The following is a 19989-nucleotide window of genomic DNA, read 5'->3' as shown; positions in this document are numbered from 1 at the left end:
ATACAAAAAAAATGAAATACTCTGTTTAAGTTTAGAATTTCTGGGGCGTCATTCATTGTTCTCACCCACACTTTATTTTTAGGATAAAACTGTCACAGATTTTTTATTTAAATAGCAATAGCACAGATAATATCAAACAAAGGGTCACAATTACAACATAGATATATACAATAAGGATCTGGATAATGGCAATTCCCCTCACACACATTCTACTCAAGACATAGTTGACTTCATGTGTTCCTCTTTAAACTCTGTAGTGCTTGTTTCTGTTGTAACATTAGACTAGGTTCAGATTCATGCTCATCCTATAGCCAGTAGTCACACCATTCCATTCTAGTTATGACATTGTAGATACAGTATAATGGATCAAATGCACTGACTAGTCCAACACTTTGAGGAGTTGCTGAGGCCATGTACCTGTAGAAATTCATGCAGTTTCAGTCTTTCAGACCTTTACACATCTCATTGCTTCAAGAAGTGTACACCAAGTACACAAAACATTATGGACACCTTCCTAATATTGAGTTGCACCCCCCCACCCCACACCCTTGCCCTCAGAACAGCCTCAATTAGTTGGGGCATGGACTGTACAAGGTATCGAAAGCGTTCCACAGGGATGCTGGCCCATGTTGACGCCAATGCTTCCGACAGTTGTGTCCTTTAGGTAGTGGACAATTTTTGATACACACAGCAAACTGCTGAGGGTGAAATTTGCAATTCCTGACTCAAACCAGTGCGCCTGGCACCTACTACCATACCCTGCTCAAAGGCACTTAAATATGTCGTTTTGCCCATTCACCATCTGAATGGTACACAGACACAATCCATGTCTTAACTGTCTCAAGGGGGAAAAAAATATTATTTAACCTCTCCTCCCCTTCATCTACACTGATTGAAGTGGAATTAACAAGTGGCATCAATAAGGTATCTTAGCTTTCACCTGGATTCACCTGGTTAGTCTGTCATGGAAAGAGCAGGTGTTCTCAATGTTTTGTATACTCAGTGTATGTGGTCACACACACACACACACACACACACACGACCTGGGTTCAAAAACTATTTAGGGTATTTCAATTACTTTCAAAGACATTTCAAAGTAAATATCTGGATATTTTCAGTACTTAAATATTTGAATGAATTTGGAAATTCTCAACTACACAGGCAAGTATTTTCAAATACAAATATTAAAATACTGCATTATTTGAAAATACAAAAATACACAGAAAATAAGCATTTAAATAACAAATACGTAAATATGCATGTATTTGAACCCAGGTCTGACACACACCAGGTGTTTCATCTTCTGCCCCACTTTACCCTCGGTCTCAGATTTACCAGAGGAAACACTGAAAATGAGAGAGAAAGATAATATTGTATTTCTTACACATGATATGAGATATCACTATTGCAATCTGCAGGTGCTTGACTAATTCACAAAGGGCGCTAGTGACATGATAAGTCTATAGAATACTAGTCTAAATTTGACACTCTTTACTTTGTGGTCCCCCAGCTGCTGTGTGTGTGTTGCTCACGTTCCATCTCAACTCTACACAGAGGTGTTGGAAGAGTCTAATAAGGCAGGGTTAGTATTCTCGATCAGGCCCCCTCTTCTGGTTGGTGGAGGAGCCCCTGCAACCAATCACATGTCAAGTGTGTCATTAACATTTATACATGGTGAATAAACCCAGTATTTCTCTCAAAAATCATAAGAAAGTTATAATAGTATCTTCTCTTACACTAGGTCAAATCAAATCAAATGTTATTCGTCACATCCTTCGATGTAGACTAACAGCCCTTCCCAACAACACAGAGAGAAAGGAAAATAGAGAAATAATAGAATGAGTAACGATAACTTGGCTATATATATATATAAGGGGAACTGAGTCGATGTGCAGGGGTACGAGGTAATCGAGGTAGATATGTACTTATAACTATAAATAAAGTAGCAGCAGGTATAGAATGTTCTGTTTATTTGTGAATATGGTGGTATAGCTCAGTATTTTGGCCTTTGGTCCAGGATAGACTTTACGAACTGTCCCGTGTGGTTACCTGTGTGAGAGTAGATGCACCAGAGCGCCCCCATCAGGCTGATGCCCAGAAGAAAAGCAACAAACACAATCCCCAAAACTGAGCCTGTGTCTACCCCAGAGCCTGGGTGACAAAAACATGGGAGGGAAAAGTAGTAGTTAAGCCAAATCCAAGTTACTATCACAGTTGTGATAACTAACACATGTAGGAACATCCGGGAGTTGATATTATGGTTATAGCTAAGGTTAGGGTTGAACCACTAGGGTTAGGGTTGAACCAGGGTGTGGACATGAAACAAGGGTTAGGGATGAGGCTATGGTTGAACTGCTAGGGTTAGCATTGAGGCTAGGGTTAAACTGCTAGGGTTAGCGTTGAGGCTATGGTTAGGGTTGAACCACTAGGGTTAGCATTGAGGCTAGGGTTAGGAATGAACCGCTAGGGTTAGCGTTGGTTCTAGGGTTAGGGTTGAACCACTAGGGTTAGCGTTGAGGCTAGGGTTAGGGTTGAACCACTAGGGTTAGTGTTGCGGCTAGGGTTAGGGTTGAACCAGGGTGTGGACATGAAGCTAGGGTTAGGGTTGAGGGTCAGGGTTGAACCACTAGGGTCAGGGTTGAACCACTAGGGTCAGGGTTGAACCACTAGGGTCAGGGTTGAACCACTAGGGTCAGGGTTGAACCACTAGGGTCAGGGTTGAACCGGGGTGTGGACATGAAACAAGGGTTAGCGTTGAGGCTAGGGTTAGGGTTGAACTGCTAGGGTTAGCATTGAGGCTAGGGTTAGGGTTGAACCACTAGGGTTAGCGTTGAGGCTAGCGTTAGGGTTGAACCGCTAAGGTTAGGGTTGAGGGTTAGGGTTGGACCAGGGTGTGGACATGAAGCTAGGGTTAGGGTTGAGGCTAGGGTTAGGGTTGAGGCTAGGGTTAGGGTTGAGGCTAGGGTTAGCGATGAGGCTAGGGTTAGGGTTTAACCAGGGTGTGGACCTGAAGGTAGGGTTAGGGTTGAGGCTCGGGTTAAAGTTACAGTTACTTACTGCTGTGGGCTGGGATAGGCTTGGGCAGCTGAGACACACTGGGCATTTGACCTCTCTGACCTAGAGAGAGAAAGAGAGAGTTGGATAAGAAGAGAGAAACACCATTTTACACAGAGTGAAAGTGAATTACTTCAGGCCCATGTCATGAGGTGGACCACACCACCAATGACCATCTACTACTCACCAGCAGGTGGCGCCTGCTGTCTGGCCACACCAACAGGCTGATAGACTAGCATGGGTCTGGAGAAGTTTCTGTACTCACACTGACAGAGAGAAGAGAGAGAAGGATACGCAGTGGCAGATTTAGGTATAGGCAACATGGGCAGCCAGTCATTACTTTTAGTCATTAATACTACTAGTCATTATGAATATAGAACATGTACTGTACCTGTTGGCTGGGTAGTTTGGATACGAGGGCAGGGATACGGAGGCCCCAGGGATTTGGACAGCCACTCTGTATTGTGGCCGTTGGAGGCCCCTGGGTCACTGACTCAGGGCCACAGAGACGGATGCGACAGTGCAGGAACTGGACAGAGTTGTTGTAGATGGGCCGAAGGACAAAACTGAACCTCAGTCTGTGTATCTGGTCCTCCTCTCCTCCCATTCCTCCATCGCTCTCCTTCCTTTTGGCTCGTTCTCCTCGTCCCCTCTTCCCAACGTGTTCTCTTTTTCTCAATCCTGCCTTGTTCCTCCAAACCCTTCCTGGATGCCTGAATGATAGGAGTCTAGGTACCTCCTCTTCCTCTTCATAATATTCCTCCTCTTCGTCCTCTTGGCCATGTGTCATGTTGCTGAGTGTCAGTGAGGAGTCAGCGGAGCAGCCGTCTCTAATGACTGACCAGCCAGGGGACACACGGGGGTCTGATAGGGGAGACACCATGCAGGACCGCACCTCCACACCCCCACCGAGGGCTCCGTTGGCGGAAAGCTTAGCAAAAACAGTCAGAGACAATATGGGTAACACATTACTTTACCGTGGTCTTATTACTGAGTTGATATTTTGTAAGTAGAGTGTAATAAGTAGTGTAATTACACTAGTACTAATTGTAATTTGTAGGTCTCTGTTTCAACCTGGTGTGCTCTATTGATGTAATAGCAGGGCTACAGAGTTCTTATAGAAAGGACTTATTGTGACATATCTAGATGTGATTATAATAGCCTTCTGGAGGAAGTCTGCTCTGGACTTGAGGCAGCTGATACTGTAGAAGACTAAGAGGGAGAAACACAAGTAGCACTTGCAGTAGGAGCTACATCAGCAGACACACAGATAGGCAGACAGACACACAATTAAAACACACACACATAGCTAGGCAAACTGACCTCCACATAGACACGGTTGTCAGCAGTGATGGCACAAGGACCGGTCTGCCTCTGCTCATAGCCCTCTGTAACAAACAGCTGCAGTGAGACCAGTGGGCCGGCCCTTGGGAGAGGCCCTGGCCCCTGCAGAGTGGGCTGCTCCACAGGAAGGCTTGGGACACTGGGGACTGCAGCCAAACAGCTGAACTAAGAGGACAATGGAAAAGAGGGAGATGTATGAAATGATAAGGACAAGATATACAAGTCTCTCTCTCACACACACACACACAACAAACACACACACACTAATATGAAGTGAAATTGGACCACACACAAACACACAACCTGTATCATCTCACATGTATGACCAGTGGAGTCCACTCGTCTGTCTCATTGCCCACGGCAACCAGAGGCTTGTTTCTCCATAGCAACACCTGAGAGGATGGATAGACATAAAACATGGCAAGTCATGTACTGTAAGAGTTTAAACACTAGAGCAGATAGGTCAGTGAGAGGTCAGTGAGAGATCAGTAGAGATCAGTAGATATATTAGTAGATCCTAGTTCATTCACATGCTACATGTCTGTCTCACTGCCTCCCTCCTCTCCTGCTCCCTCTCCTCCCAGACCTCCACCACTCCTACTACCCAGCCCCCTGCTCCCACACTCCTGTCCCCAGGCCTAGCTACACTCAGGCTGATCAGCAGTGTTCCGGACACTCTGACCTAGGTCACCCATGTGGCGCCTGGGGGAGATAAGACCGACTACTTACACAACCGCAGGGGCCCTTCAGATCACACTAACCAACAACAACACAATTAAAGCCCTGCTCTTCTACTCTCTTCTCTCGTCCTCTGCCTTTCTACTGTGCGTCTCTCGCCATCTATCTCAATCTCACACACAGATACACAGAGACAGAGACACACACACACAGTGAGGGGCTCCATAGTGACCTCCATGTCCCTCTCCCCACCTAAGGGAAGCCCATCCCTGCTCTATCTCCCCATCAGATCTGCCTCTCTGATGAGGCTGCTGGACATCCCAATTGCACAGCTCTTTCTCTTTCTGCTGAGTTTAGCACAGAATCAGTTGTCAACAGCTGCACCCAGAAGCATGGCTCCATTACCATTTTGGACTCCATTTTGGTGAGACAAAAACATTGCAAAATATGTGGAGACACAAACATTGCAGAAACATTTCACAAAACATGTTAAAATATTTTACCCCTTAAAACCACCTCTCTGTCTTACCGCATTTTTGTACTGCACCCCTCTGGGCTCTCCCTGCAGCAGCCCTTCAGTCCCACAGGAAATGACCGGGAATGCCAACAAGAAATGGCTGCTGTTAGACTGGGCCAGGCACTGAGGATCCCGCAGTGTCACCTCCGACACCGGGAGAGACAGGGTCTGTGTGAAAGAGAGCATCACAAAAGCGACACTAAGTACCATCATAAGAACCTACAATACACTGTAGGTCTACATGCAGTATATTGCTATTTGTATGACATAACCTCGCTAACAGGCTAACACGCTAAACTACCAGTACAACCATAACCTTGCTAACACGCTAAACTACAAGTACAACCACACATTGAAAGTGACCTGCAGAATGTGTCTGTCCACGGCCACGTTGAGTCGTCCGTCCTGACACTGCACACTGACGGCCTCCCAGCCCCCACTGGTCCTTCCACCTCCCTCACTCAGCCACTGCCTCAGCCTGTGCTCCTGGACCCAAGGGGGCCTGCCATCCAGCATACGCACAGGGGGGCCACCTTCTGTGGGGAGGGAGAGAAAGAGAGAGAGAGGTGTGCTAACACACAGAACAGCACCTTTTTAGGGATAACATGACCTTCAATATAGAGAGACAACATAATTAATCAGGAGAAACACCAACACAAACACACGGTTAGGAAACACAAAATAAACCATCCAGTTCACTCACACAATGAGGGACACAAGACACACACAGGTCCTGACCTGTCCCTCCCCCAGCCAGTCTGATCACAAAGTGATTGGCCAGGTCAGCCTCTGTGTATGAGGCCACTTTGGGAAAGCCACTCTGATTGGCCCAGCTCAAAAGGTCATGGGTGGTAGAGAGGTCAGAGGTGAGCATGCTAGTCAGTGTCAGGTCAGGCTCTGGAGGGTAGAGTGGGGACACGCTGTTGGAGGACTGAGTGGAAAGAACAAGGTAGATAGAGAAATGGTTGGGGGAAAAAATGCATAAATGGGATGTTTGTGTTACAAGACAACATGGCAAGCCCTGGCAAAGCCAAGTTGAATGTGTTTATTTAAAAACAAAATAACCTGAGAGATATGTCCACTGATATTTTGAACTCACGTTGAGGTTTTGAACTGTTGTTTAGCTTGGCCTTCACTCAATGATTGTATTGCTCATTTAATTTCTTTAGCTATTTTGTCCATTTCATCATTATTTTTCACTTATAACCCTTTTATGATTTTCATACCAAACTCCAGAACAGGTGAAGGACCCATTCTAGCCCACATGATAGGAGAAATACCATAATGTGTCCAGTTTTACTGGATAGGGTCCTCACATAGACAGAGATGTGTCCCCGGAGCCCTGGCACTGTGAGAGCCCAGTTGACTGGAACGGCACTACTGAGGATCAGCACCAACTTGTGCCACCCAGCATTGGCCACTGGGGGCACCAGCGAAATAGTCACCTCCACCTGCAGAGAGCTGGGATAGAGGGAGAGACCGGTCACTGAAAGGCATAGAGGGAGAAAATGCATATAAAATGATTAAGGGATAACTCAATAGCTCAACATTGTATTAATTGAACAGCTTCAGAGATTGATATTCTCCACATGCAGGAGACGTCCTAAACTTACCCACAAAGCCCTGACCCTGCTGAACGGAGCTTGATGACATGCACTTCTGAGTTGCCTCCGCCAACTGGAGAACAGCCCTGTACTTCCTGTGGCTGCAGGTCAGAGGTCAGGTAGTTGTGTGACAGGAACAGAGACTGCAGCTGGCACACGCTGGGCATGGTGGTATCTGGAGGGCAGAGGGGAGACTTGGTTGGAGAGGAAGAGAGAAGGTCAGAAAGAGCAGGTATTAGCAGCGTGTATTAGTTGTATGTGTGTGGGGCGGGCTCACCCTCGCCCACGCGGACGTAGACGCGGTTGGCACTGGCTGTGTGTGTGAGGGAGGACAAGGAGCCATGCCGATGCATTGCCCAGTGTAGCAAAGCCCGCGGACGGAAAGGCAGAGAGGGCATAGGCTGCACCTGCACTGCCAGACTGGAGGGCTGCACTGTAGAGTTAGGAGAGACCTGGGGCAAAGGGGGACACGGTGGTTACATAGAGAGACATGATAACACATAGTAATAGAAACATTTATTTGTGGGGGCCTATGTTTCTAAAACAACACACTTGCACAGGCATACACACAAACACACTGGAGGGGTCAGTACTTTCATCAGTTCCTCACGGGAGGAAGTAAATACTCTCATCAAAACTGTTTTTGTTGTTGGATTGAATGACAGATGAATGACTAAAAGAGGTACACCCACACACCACACACAGACTGACCTGCACCAATACAGGCAGATCCGGGGGTAGTCTCACAGCCTCCAGCCACCAGCGCACTGGTTGCTTGGAGCTCAGTACCAGGATGAGGGTTTGACGGGGAGGATGAGACAGAGACAGGGGTCTCAGGAGCACAGTCACCTAGAAGGGAAGAGAGGGGGTCAGGGTAAGGAGGCACAATGTATTGGGAGTGATTGTGGGTGTGTTCTACTGTGAGAAACAGAGAGGGAGCACCTGTTTGTCAGGGCTGCGTGTTCCTCTCCCCACAGCGATCACATGGGTCTCTTTCTCTCCACTCTCTCTGGCTGCACAGCCCGGGCCGGCCTCAAAGCGCTCCAACAGCCCCTGCACAGGGTGAAGCTCCCCCGCTGTAGACAGAGAGCACTGCAGTTCCCCACAGTCAACTGCAGAATTGTAAAGACAACCAGATGTCACTCAAGATGGCGCTAAGGCTGTATACTCTGTTTACAGGGAACATTGAGGACAAACTAATATAGATTGGGTCTCTGGTGGGAGAGATAAAATGAGAAATAAAACACTTGATGTCCCTGAAAAAGACAACAGAGACCATGTGGACTTGGTGTGAGGTTTGGTAATAGGCAGGATGGACGGGGTAACCAGCAGACTCTCTGCTCTCACTGACAAACAGGAGAAACAAGTCTCTGTCAATCCGCCACATAAACACACTAGTGCTCCACTCAACTGCTCTGGTCTCAGACAAGCCCTCTCACTCAGCCTCTCTGTCTACGTCTCAGTCTCTGGTTCATGCTCTCTTCTTCCAGTCAGTGGCTGTTAGCCCACTATGACTAAAAGACAGCTTGTTGTTCTCAGACTGAACAGAGCTAACTGGGGAGTGCCCCCTGACTGAACTTTCAAAGTTGTTTTTTTTACATCTCTGAATATTCCACTTTCACTTTGCTAAACCAAAATCTGACCTTTGACACATAGCTCCTTGAAAGCAGAGTCACTCTGGGAGGTACTTTTGAGAGAAATTATTAAAGTTGTACTATTCAGTATGGAAACATCCTGTAGAATTAACAGTACCTCTATAACTGTCTCCTACTTCTTCAAAAAATATCTTAAAGAATCCCACAGCACCCCCCCATTTTTTTAAATTATAAATAAAAATGGCCTTTCATGAACTCGCACTTGACCCCCCCCCCACTAGCACTGACTTTGCTGGCAGCTACTTTATTGAGGAAAAGGTACTTACTATGACTGCGATATGTGGTTGTCCGACATAGCCATCTTAAGATGATACTACTAATTGTAAGTCAATCTGGATAAGAGCGTCTGCTAAATGACTAAAATGTCCATGTAAATGTCTTGTTTCTCTTACGTCCTGTTCTCTCCCTCAGTAGAAAGAGGCAGAAGAGAATCCACCTCGTCCCTGAAACCATCATGACTATTCTCCAGGGGTGAATTCAATGGGAGAGTCCCTCTTGCGACATCCTGAGGGGGAAAAGAGAGTGATTAATACAGTGGTCTAGACAGAGTCTTTAACAAGAGACCAAGTTCTCCGTGTGCATAATGTTATATTGGACAGGCTGAGAGAACAGATGGATAATATGTATCCAAATAGAGGAGGAACAAACACTAGAGCAAGGACAGAGTTTACCCAGGGAACAAACACTAGAGCAAGGACAGAGTTTACCCAGGGAACAAACACTAGAGCAAGGACAGAGTTTACCCAGGGAACAAACACTAGAGCAAGGACAGAGTTTACCCAGGGAACAAACACTAGAGCAAGGACAGAGTTTACCCAGGGAACAAACACTAGAGCAAGGACAGAGTTTACCCAGGGAACAAACACTAGAGCAAGGACAGAGTTTACCCAGGGAACAAACACTAGAGCAAGGACAGAGTTTACCCAGGGAACAAACACTAGAGCAAGGACAGAGTTTACCCAGGGAACAAACACTAGAGCAAGGACAGAGTTTACCCAGGGAACAAACAACATAAAGTCATCTCTCCCACTGGGTTCTCATTATCACTGCATTATCACAACTTCCTCATTCTTCTCCCATTCTGGACAGTATCAGATTCTTGGTGAAATGTTTATCTGTGTTCTGCCAATTGCAACTCTCAAACATTTGTCAATAATATGCTTTAAAGGCTAAATCTGTGATTTCAAAACGCCTGACTGATAAAATGAGTGACGGGGCTGCAGAAAAGTAAGCACTCTCAAATTGATAGGAGCTTTGGATACCATGCAATCAGGTCTGACATTCAGTGAGATTGACATGATAGTATTAAACATATTTTGACTCTATTGTTTGTTTATATAGAATACAAATAGGTCTGTACATCTTTCCTTAGCCTTGTTGAGTACACAATGCAATATTATCAAAGGTCATATACCCACTTATCTCATAGTTGTCACGTGCCTATCTTTATTAACATCATATAATGTTGTGAGACATAATTGGAGGTCATTGCTCTGCATCGGTTGACCAGTTTATTGTCCTTAAGTGGGCTCCCGAGTAGCACAGCGGTCTAAGGCACTGCATCTCATTGATAGAGGCGTCACTACAGACCTGGTTCGATTCCCAGGCTGTATTACAACCGCCTGTGATTGAGAGTCCCATAGGGCAGCGCACAATTGGCCCAGCGTCGTCTGGGTTAGGGTTTGGCCAGGGTAGGCAGTCATTGTAAATAATGATTTGTTCTTAACTGACTTGCCTCGTTAAATAAATACAAAAAGGATCAGAAGACGTCCAGACAACACACACCTACCTACTCATTGAAATAATGACAAGTCATTAACTGGCGCGCAAAACGCTAATCTCTTCTACTCAAACTTGCCCAGAAAGAACTCACCACGAACTGCAAAATAACTGCTAATGGGACCGGAAACAAAAATTTAACAATTGATTGGCCTTGATGGGCATTATGAGGATGCAGAGGAATAAACTATAGATTTTTCTCCAACAGTGTCATTCAAAACAGTTTTTATATTATTTGTCTCGTGTTGCTGAATCCCTTGGCAAATTCATGACAAATATTTAGAACTTCACTCGAAGAAAAATGCATTGGCCCAGTCAGAATTCACTAGAAATAATAATTTTTAAAAAAGGAAATAAACCTACAATGATTCAATTTAAACGGACCACAACTCACAGCACTTCGAAGATCTCTCCTGACTTCTGAATACAGGCTATAATAAAAGTCGTAACTCACCTGTGACAGATTCCCGTGGAGCTGGACGTTGAAAACAGACTGTAGATCAACTAGTGATTCTCCGGTTAAAGGACTGTATTGGCGTATATCACAGCGGACTTACACACCCTCTTTCAATAGTAGAGAAAATAACAGAAAATTGCCTTTACCAAATCTATGTGCTGCTTCAGGCGTCCAGAGACGCACTGGGTGGCATTTCAGATGGAGTATTGCCTTGACATCATCATTTCCGATAAACCAAAGAAATCAAAAGTTAAAACAGCTTATTTTTTGTAGAGGTGGGATACGGAATTTAAAGAGATTCCCGCGAAATAGTATAAAAGCCAGAGGAGGGGCAAGGAATTGTGCGATAGACGGGAGAGAGAAAAGAGAACAGGTTCTAAAAACGTAGAAGGCAACAGGAAGAAGAGAGTGAGAGAGGACGAAGCGTAAAGGGGAAGAGGAGGGATGGTGGGAGGGTAAATAAATAGGAACGGAAGGTTGGACTTGAGAAGTTGGAGAGGCAGAGGTAAAGTGAGAGGAATACAGAGGGAGGAGGGAAAGGAAAGATAGATTAATGAGAGATGGAGAAAAATAATTAGACCATAAAGTACACTGTAATTATTTTTGCATGAGGCTTCCAGCTGCAACATGATTGTGAGTTTGCTCTACAAAATAGCATTCCTGTTGATTCAACATACAATTGTTTGCATATTTCCCAGTGTAAAATTAAACTCTTTAAGACAATACATTACATATATCATAAGGCTTTTCTTCGAGGGCCTAGTTACACCCTAAACACAGTGGTCTGAAACTCCTGGTTTATAGGCTGTATTAAGCCTGCAAGTCACATTCTGGCGTGCAAAATGTTGTTTAATCTCTTTTAGAATCCAGCCAGAGTGAGGATATTCAACAATTGGAACATTTATTCACCCTCAAACTGCATTGAGAATGATGGCCAGGGTAGGTGTATGGAAGATTAATTATTGAGACTACTAACAGCTTGGATTAGTTTAGAAAAATGTATGTTATTTATGTTTGTGTAGCAAAAGATTATACGATTAATCAACCAATCAATGCAAAAACACAGGTATTGAAAACAAACAATTCTGAAAATCAACCTGCGATAAAGCATGCTGGGAAATGGTTTTGAGTAGTTTTGAGCAAACATACATTTGTAATTTTACTCAACAAACTTGTTCAAATTCAGCTCACTTTGAGCAGAGTTTGTTGATTCACCATACAACTGTAAGGCTGCAATAGGATTGTGTGTTTTCTCAACATTTGGGCATATAGCTGAACCAATATACAGTGTTGCCTTCCAAAGGCACACTAATTATTAATTCGACTCAACAAGTTTTGATACATTCATATCACTGTGAGCAAAGATTGTTGAGTGAACCAATGTTCACCAATTAGCTACATTTCTTGTCCTTCTGGCTTTATTTTTTTTTGTATTTTTTTTTTACTCCGTAGGCAAACATATATTTTCTCTGAAGTGTGGGTGAAATTACACAGATTTTTATCCAAATTGAGAAAGTTCAGAAATAATTCAGAAAGTACTCAAGATGCATAATGTAATGATTGTGTTTAATACACATTTTTAGGTCCTCTTTGCTCAATTCTGTTTCACAGGGAAACTCTTATTTCATGCCATGAAATTGTTGTTGGATATGTTATTACTGATATGTTTTCTGGTTGATTTATGTCCCAGATAAATAAACATTTTATATTGTGTGTTTGCATTGACCTTACATTGACTGAAACTATTATCTTCTTACAATATTCTTTTTAATGGTTAGTTGAGCTCATCAGTCTTGGCCCAGACCACCATTTTGTTAAAATGTCATTTTAAAATGTTACATTTTTTATCTGAAATAAATAACAATGTCCAGTACAGTATTTCATATTCAATCTAAATTTAAATGTATCATGGGGAAATCAGTATGTTTGGTCTGTGGACAACAATTTCTAATGTTGTTTTTCTTTGGTCAAGTTGCACTCTACTCTCTCCAGACCGGTCTGAGAATAGATCAGCCTTTTAACTCTTAAACTACCAACTGGGGCCATTTTGACCCCAGGGGCATATTTTTGTCATAACAGCCCAAAGTTTGTTTATTAAATTCTTCAAATGTTTTATGACTTTGTCAATCAACTTGTTCTTAACAAATCTAAATAATTGTTTAGTGTTTCTGTATCAATATGGACTATTTAAAAATGTAAGTAATTTGGGATAATTTTGACCTTGTCACGACTTCCGCCGAAGTTGGTCCTTCTCCTTGTTCGGGCGGCGTTCGGCGGTTGATGTCACCGACTTTCTAGCCATCGCCGATCCACTTTTCATTTTCCATTTGTTTTGTCTTTGTTTTCTACACACCTGGTTTCTATTCCCCAATTACATGTTCAGTTTCCACCATGTTTGTGTGCGTGTTTGTATATAATGTTCAGGTCATTACTTGTTGGCTGGTATTGTTTGCCGGGTTCGTTATCACGCCCGTTATTTACGAGTGACAGGTAATTTCACGCACCTTTAATATTTGTTTTATACTGGTGCTGTTTATGTAATAAATTACCTTGTACACTCATCTCTAGTCTCCTGCGCCTGATTCCATGCACCAGTTATTCACAGCCTGACAGAAACATGCACCACAAATGGAGTCAGCAGGAGCAGTTACCCCGGTACTAGGGGTTGAGGAGCACGTCCAGCAGCATGAGGCGATACTGCATCTCGGCACCGCCATGGATTGCGTCCTACAGACGATGGAGCGCTGGGAGAGAAGAGGAGTTCCTCCAGAGCCTCCCCCAGCACCACCAAGGACACCACTGATCACCCTTCCTTCACCCGGTTCCATTGGGATTCGGCTCTCCCTTCAGAGGGAGTACGATGGGAAGGCAGCGGGATGTCAGGGTTTCCTATTCCAACTGGAGCTCTACCTGGCGACCGTGCACCCGGCTCCTTCGGGGCGCGAGAGCGTGTCCGCCCTCGTCTCCTGTCTCTCAGGGAAAGCCCTGGATTGGGCCAATGCCGTATGGGAGGAAGGAGGAGCGGTGCTGGACCAATTCAAGGATTTGAACATCTTGTGCACCTGAGGCAGGGGACGAGGAGCGCACAGGAGTTCGCATTGGACTTCCGGACCCTGGCCACCGGTGCGGGGTGGAACGTTCACTACCGTTGTAGTTTGCTTGAGGACGTCTGTCGGGAGTTGGCCTGTAGGGACACAACTTCGACCAGCTGGTGGACATGTCCATAAGGTTGGATAACCTGCTGGCTACCCGCGGACGTCCAGATCGGGGTCTGACGATTCCATCCCCCAGCACCACCGCTGTGACGTCCATGGAGCTGGGAGGGGCCTAGATCAGTTTTCTAAGTTCTGTCGTCTCCTCCCTTTGCCCAGTCTCCCTACGGCCTTACAGACTGCGGAGGCCCTGTTTACACACGTCTTCCGGCACTACGGGGTGCCGGAGGACATAGTATCTGATCGAGGTCCCCAGTTCACGTCAAGGGTCTGGAAGGCGTTCATGGAACGTCTGGGAGTCTCAGTCAGCCTTACCTCGGGTTTTCACCCCTAGAGTAATGGGCAGGTGGAGAGAGTGAATCAGGATGTGGGTAGGTTTCTGTCAGATCCACTTTTCATTTTCCATTTGTTATGTATTTTTCTACACACCTGGTTTCTATTCCCCAATTACATGTTCAGTTTCCACCATGTTTGTGTGCGTGTTTGTATATAATGTTCAGGTCGTTACTTGTTGGCTGGTATTGTTTGCCGGGTTCGTTATTACGCCTGTTATTTACGAGTGACCGGTAATTTCCTGCACCTTTAGTATTTGTTTTATACTGGTGCTGTTTGTGGAATTAATTACCTTGTACACTCATCTCTGCTCTCCTGCGCCTGATTCCATGCACCAGTTACCTACAGCCTGACAGACCTCAGCCAAAAACATATACTTCTGCCTATAGTAAATGGATAAATATGACCTTTATTTGAATCTAGGTTTCTCTGGAGACATAATAACAAGTTATCCACACCACCAGAGGGTGGAGGGGGACATGTATCAGTGATTTCAACCAGATAGACAGATCATCTGCAGAGCTCCCCATGTACTCTCCTAAGATGTAACTTTTCTACACCACGCATCATATGACCGTGTTCAAAACCACAATTACCTTGTTTTTTATATAAAAAATTTGCCAAAGGTAAATAAGATCTGGCAATGGTATCAATACTTGATAGAACTGAAATACAGAACTCAGATAGGTTCTGAATCTAGTTATCTGGTTATAACTAGGTAAGACCACATACATGCTTAGTTGTTGTCAAAACAGCTGATAAAAGTCTGTCAGTGGTATGAATACTTGGTAAAACTATAATACATAAACCAGCTGCCCTCTAAATGTACACATAGTGTTGTATTGGTGTGTACTCTCCGAAAAATACTTATTCTACTGAAAATGTGATATAAATTGCAGAATTCCTATAATATCCACCAATATTCTATATGTGCAACTTGGAAGTATATTTTGGTGCTATATACTTTGGTTTGTAGTGACTTAGATGTGGGCATGCTTTTTGCAATAGTTTTGGTCATTGTCTCTCAGAATCACTTTTTGAAGTGAATTGAATCCTTTTTGTCAATAAAATGTTTTATATTTCAAATGTTGGTGTAGTGCCCCTTTAAAATATGATAATTTTGACCACATAAATACTACACAATTAATATTTACTTAAAAATTCAGAAACTAAATGATACTATAATTAAATTACGGTAAATTTGTTTTTTAGAACTAATGTGGATTGTACTTGTGGAAAAAGCTGCACATTCTATAAAGGAAAAATGCATATATGTTTGACAGAACATGCTGATTAACTGTAATTTTGCTAAAATAACGTCTATTCTGGTCATCTTTTATTTCAGATAACATGTGTATCAAATTTTTATGACATTTTGATAAAACGTATGTTGATATTTTGCTGTGATTGATGCTTTTTCCAATAGTTTCTTCTTGGGGTCAAAATGACCCCAGTTGGTAAATGATGTCTGTCAAATATTATGTTGGTAGCTTGAGAATTAAACGAGCAGACATGCAATCTATCTATGAAAAGAAATATGGCCACGGAAATTAAATTAAAATTCCAGTCTTGTCTGCAATTTATGTGAACATACACTACGTACTGTAGAACCTAAAAGGGTTCTTCGGCTGTCCCGATAGGAGAACGCTTTGAAGAACCCTTTTTGGTTCCAGGTAGAACCCTTTTAGGATCCACGTAGAACCCTTTCCACAGAGGGAAAACACCCTTGCTGACTTGTTTTCGTCCTAACCAACTCACTTTTCAGTCTCAGTCAGGCCTTCTTTAATTTCCACCTTTCTATGAATAGAACATTTATTTTTCCTTCCTTAGCTGTCCTTTTCTTGTCGGCTAGGTTCTCTGTTCACTTGGAGCTCTCAGTACATCCTCAATCTCCTTTACACAGCTAAAGCCAAACCACCCCTGTCTAACTTGATCACAACACTGTCCAGCTCATACCCACCTACCGTACACCTCTCAAGAGCAGTAAACCCCTTGTGAAATCTGTGAATGCCTGGAATGAGGATAGTATAGAATCACAAGGGATGTTTTCTGTGTCCAGACTGGGACATTTTTCACGAGTTAGACATGCACAAGTCAGCAGAGGATGTCACAGACTACATCATTTCTGTGTTGACTCTGATACCCCAAAAGACAAAAGGCATACCCAAACAACACACATCTTATTCATACTGTACACACATGAATACACTAGCAGTAATCCTGAAAACTATATTGTCAAGTTTTCTGATGATACCACCGTCCTTGGTGTGATGTGTAAAGATGCTGATACTACCGTGTACAGGTCAGAAATGCAAAGGTTTGTCAAGTGGTGTGATGAACACCATCTTATCCTCAATGTAAAGAAAACAGAGGAGCTGGTGTTTGACCCCAAATCTGTTGGCTAAACCACGTGCCTGTGGTTGTCCACAATGCTAACACAGCATAGCTTAGTTCATACAGGAAGCTGGGTGGACACATGGACAATGTACTGAACTGGAAGGTCCAAGTAGAGTGTCTGCTGCAGAGTTCAACAACGCCTCTATTTCCTAAGTAGACTCAGGGTTTTGGGATTTGACCAGAAAATAATGCTCCGGAGTAAAACGTACTCTGGCAATAGAGACTTTTAGAGTTGTGTCAATTTAGTGTTGATATTTAACTCTGCTTCATTGGGTTTCACTCTGTACAGTATTAATTCAAAATACTTCTTTTTAATCTCTAGTGTTGTTCAGTATTCTAGAGTTAATTATTTAGAGTAATGTTTGCTCTCAATACAATCGCAAGAGTTAATTAAACTCCTATGTAGTCAAACAACACTATTTTGGGGTTTATATGGTTCCATTTGAGGTATAAGGGTGTAAAGTCTAATTTGCATATTTCTTCATGTGTCACATTATGGTGTCTTGCAATGTGACATCCAATCTCTAGTGGTATCCATTTCAGAGGGAGGATGTCCAGAAATGTTACATCACCTACAACTTACATTCAGAATCTATGTCAGAGCAAGGCAGAGTGTAATGTTGCTAGAGACAACCTACATCATGTATTCTGAAACAGCCTTCTCAGTAACGGTTGCCATAAAGTCAAACACTTACAGATTAGTTTAGGAAAATGCATGTTACATATCATTGAGTAGCATTAGATCAGAACCAATCAATGTACACGCGAAACACATATTGAAACAAAACATTTGTAAAAAAAAAAAAAAATGGACCTGTAACAGAGCATGCTGAGAAATATGACATCTGTAGATACTCCGTAGTTTTAACTCCCTGTCTCTGGTTACTCTTAAAGGAGTTCAAAATATACAGTCCCAATTAACTCCTTCATGGGCACTAACTCCAGGGAACGTATCACTCCGTTGAGGGTTAAGATAACTTCAGTAGAGTAAATCTAATTCTACATTTCATCTCTCCTTGATTTACTGTGCAGGTCTACTTCTACATTGCGGATTGAAGCTATTGGCCCAAAACCCTACTTAAAAGTGTAATTTTGTGAGTGGGTGGTTTCTGAAAAGTGAACAGAGTTACAGGCCAGATTGTCCAATCCTAAATCAGAATTCTCTGCTAAAAGCTAATATTTGTTCATTAAATGGTCCTAAATGTTTTGAGTGACGACGGATGTTTCGGTCAAGAGGTACTCAGGTACTGCAAGACATATTTAAAAAGGTTTGCTTTACCACTAATGAACACAGCGCAAAGATGTTGAGACAACCAGGAAAGAGTGGAAATGCGGATGGTTAATGTGAGTGGTGCTCTGAGGCAGACCAAGCCAGGGAAGATATCTATAATTGCATACATTAGTCTCTCTACGCCCTGTTGCTACTGAAAGGCCCACTATTGCTCCAACAACCACTTATCTGTCCTGGTCTCTTAAGTAAAGAGATCAGAGTACATTGGACGGGCAGACTGGATAAACAGACTGAAGAACATGTAGCAGGGGCATTTGAGCCGTAGAGCCTTCAGCAGGCCAAGTTGGTGACATTGATGTGTAGCAACCTGATGCTCTTTAGCTACACCTGTTTGTCATTGCGCTTAGCATATTTTCTGGATCGGTGACATTCACATGTTTTTCCACATTCAAACATCCAACCTGGTTCTAACAATGACAATAATGCAGTTATTGTTGGTCTCTGTTCCTTGTAAGGCTGTTGGTCTTCACCGCCCATGGTGTCCTAGACTGCTACAGTGTGTCCTACACACACACAGAGAGAGAGAGAATGGGAGACTCCTGTCTCTTCCTGGTAATGGTTTCTTATATTGGCTTTGACCAGAAAAGTGCAGGATAAAATAAAACCGCAGTCTCCTTTTAAACTAGGCTCCAGTGAAGATGGGAGGCAAGGAAGGAGTGAGGGAAAGAAGGACAGAACGAGGGAGGAGAGAAGTGTGTTCCAGGAACACCCTGACCCCCCCTCTCAACACACACCATCAACACGTTCATCTCTCCTCATCTAACCCCACCCCCTCCACATCTTTTCTCCCTTTTTTGAAAATCTACAATGATGTTCCTGGTCTCTCTTTTTTCCTTACCTGGATCAAAATGAAAATCTGACACATTATTGCCTCTCTGTCTTTCATTCTCCTGCTCCTCTCCTCCAGGGCACAGTATTGTCATTAGCACGTTGAATAATTACGATCCTCTCCTGCTGTACAGTATCAGACTCAGCTCTGTTCTCCTCAGGGTGCTAGAGTGTTGCTAAAGCGCGATGAGCCAAGTAAAGCCCAACCCTCCCCTAACCTGGACGACGCTGGGCCAATTGTGCGTCGCCCAATGGTACTCCCGATCACGGCCGATTGTGACACAGCCTGGGAACGAACCCGGGTCTGTCGTGACGCCTCTAGCATTGCCTTAGGCCCTGCTCTGCTGACTGTTTCATTCTCATCCATTTTATTATATTGCATTACGTTGACCTTAGGCCCATTCGTTGTTTATGTGAATCTACAGCAGAGAGACTCCAAATTCCAGTGTGTTTCTGACCTGGAGAGAACACACACACACACACACACACAAAAGAAAAGGCCCTGCTGCAGACATGTTTGGCCCATTAGGACGGAGTGTCTTCATGGTGTACCCACTACTGCTAATGGTGTCTGGTGATGTGCAGCACACTCTGCTCTGTTACTCAACATAATGAACATAACATTGCTTTTAAAGGAGTTCAGACAATCCTGGATGACAAACAACTTTAGTTACAGTAGTTTGGATTGTGTGAGACAATCCTTAAACAATATACACTACTGTACTCATATTGTAGGTTTTATATCACAATATTGAAATAAATAAGTTCAAAGAATTCCTGCTAATATAGCTGGCTGAATGGTAATTGGGCTGAAAAGTCACAAAGCTGTGAGTCAGTCCA

General features: G+C 43.6%; 1 protein-coding gene across 5 annotated transcripts; it reads right to left on the bottom strand.

Moving 5' to 3' along the window:
* Positions 1-24: 24 nt before the first annotated feature.
* LOC118364654 (transforming growth factor beta receptor type 3) lies at positions 25-11536 on the bottom strand. 5 transcript variants are annotated; one of them, XR_008088680.1, is made up of 18 exons: positions 11086-11536; positions 9245-9357; positions 8140-8309; positions 7909-8046; positions 7475-7649; positions 7207-7372; positions 6910-7054; positions 6332-6524; positions 5957-6129; positions 5606-5761; positions 4716-4790; positions 4378-4563; positions 3446-3985; positions 3242-3320; positions 3058-3117; positions 2050-2151; positions 1496-1629; positions 25-1346 (listed from the first exon to the last, which is right to left on the bottom strand). XR_008088680.1 is itself a non-coding variant. In XM_052491260.1 (18 exons), the coding sequence occupies exons 2-17, from the start codon at positions 9306-9308 to the stop codon at positions 1547-1549; spliced, it is 2505 nt and encodes an 834-aa protein (XP_052347220.1). In that variant the 5' UTR covers positions 9309-9357; positions 11086-11536; the 3' UTR covers positions 25-1346; positions 1533-1546. The 5 variants fall into 5 exon arrangements, 4 of the variants coding, with proteins under 4 accessions (XP_052347220.1, XP_052347219.1, XP_052347222.1 ...); XM_052491260.1 differs by having other exon boundaries at positions 1533-1629; XM_052491259.1 differs by having other exon boundaries at positions 25-1629.
* Between the last annotated feature and the right edge of the window lie 8453 nt (positions 11537-19989).

The sequence above is a fragment of the Oncorhynchus keta genome, chromosome 32 (assembly GCF_023373465.1).
Source record: "Oncorhynchus keta strain PuntledgeMale-10-30-2019 chromosome 32, Oket_V2, whole genome shotgun sequence".
NCBI lineage: Eukaryota > Metazoa > Chordata > Actinopteri > Salmoniformes > Salmonidae > Oncorhynchus > Oncorhynchus keta.
This window is presented reverse-complemented; position numbering and strand designations above follow the sequence as displayed.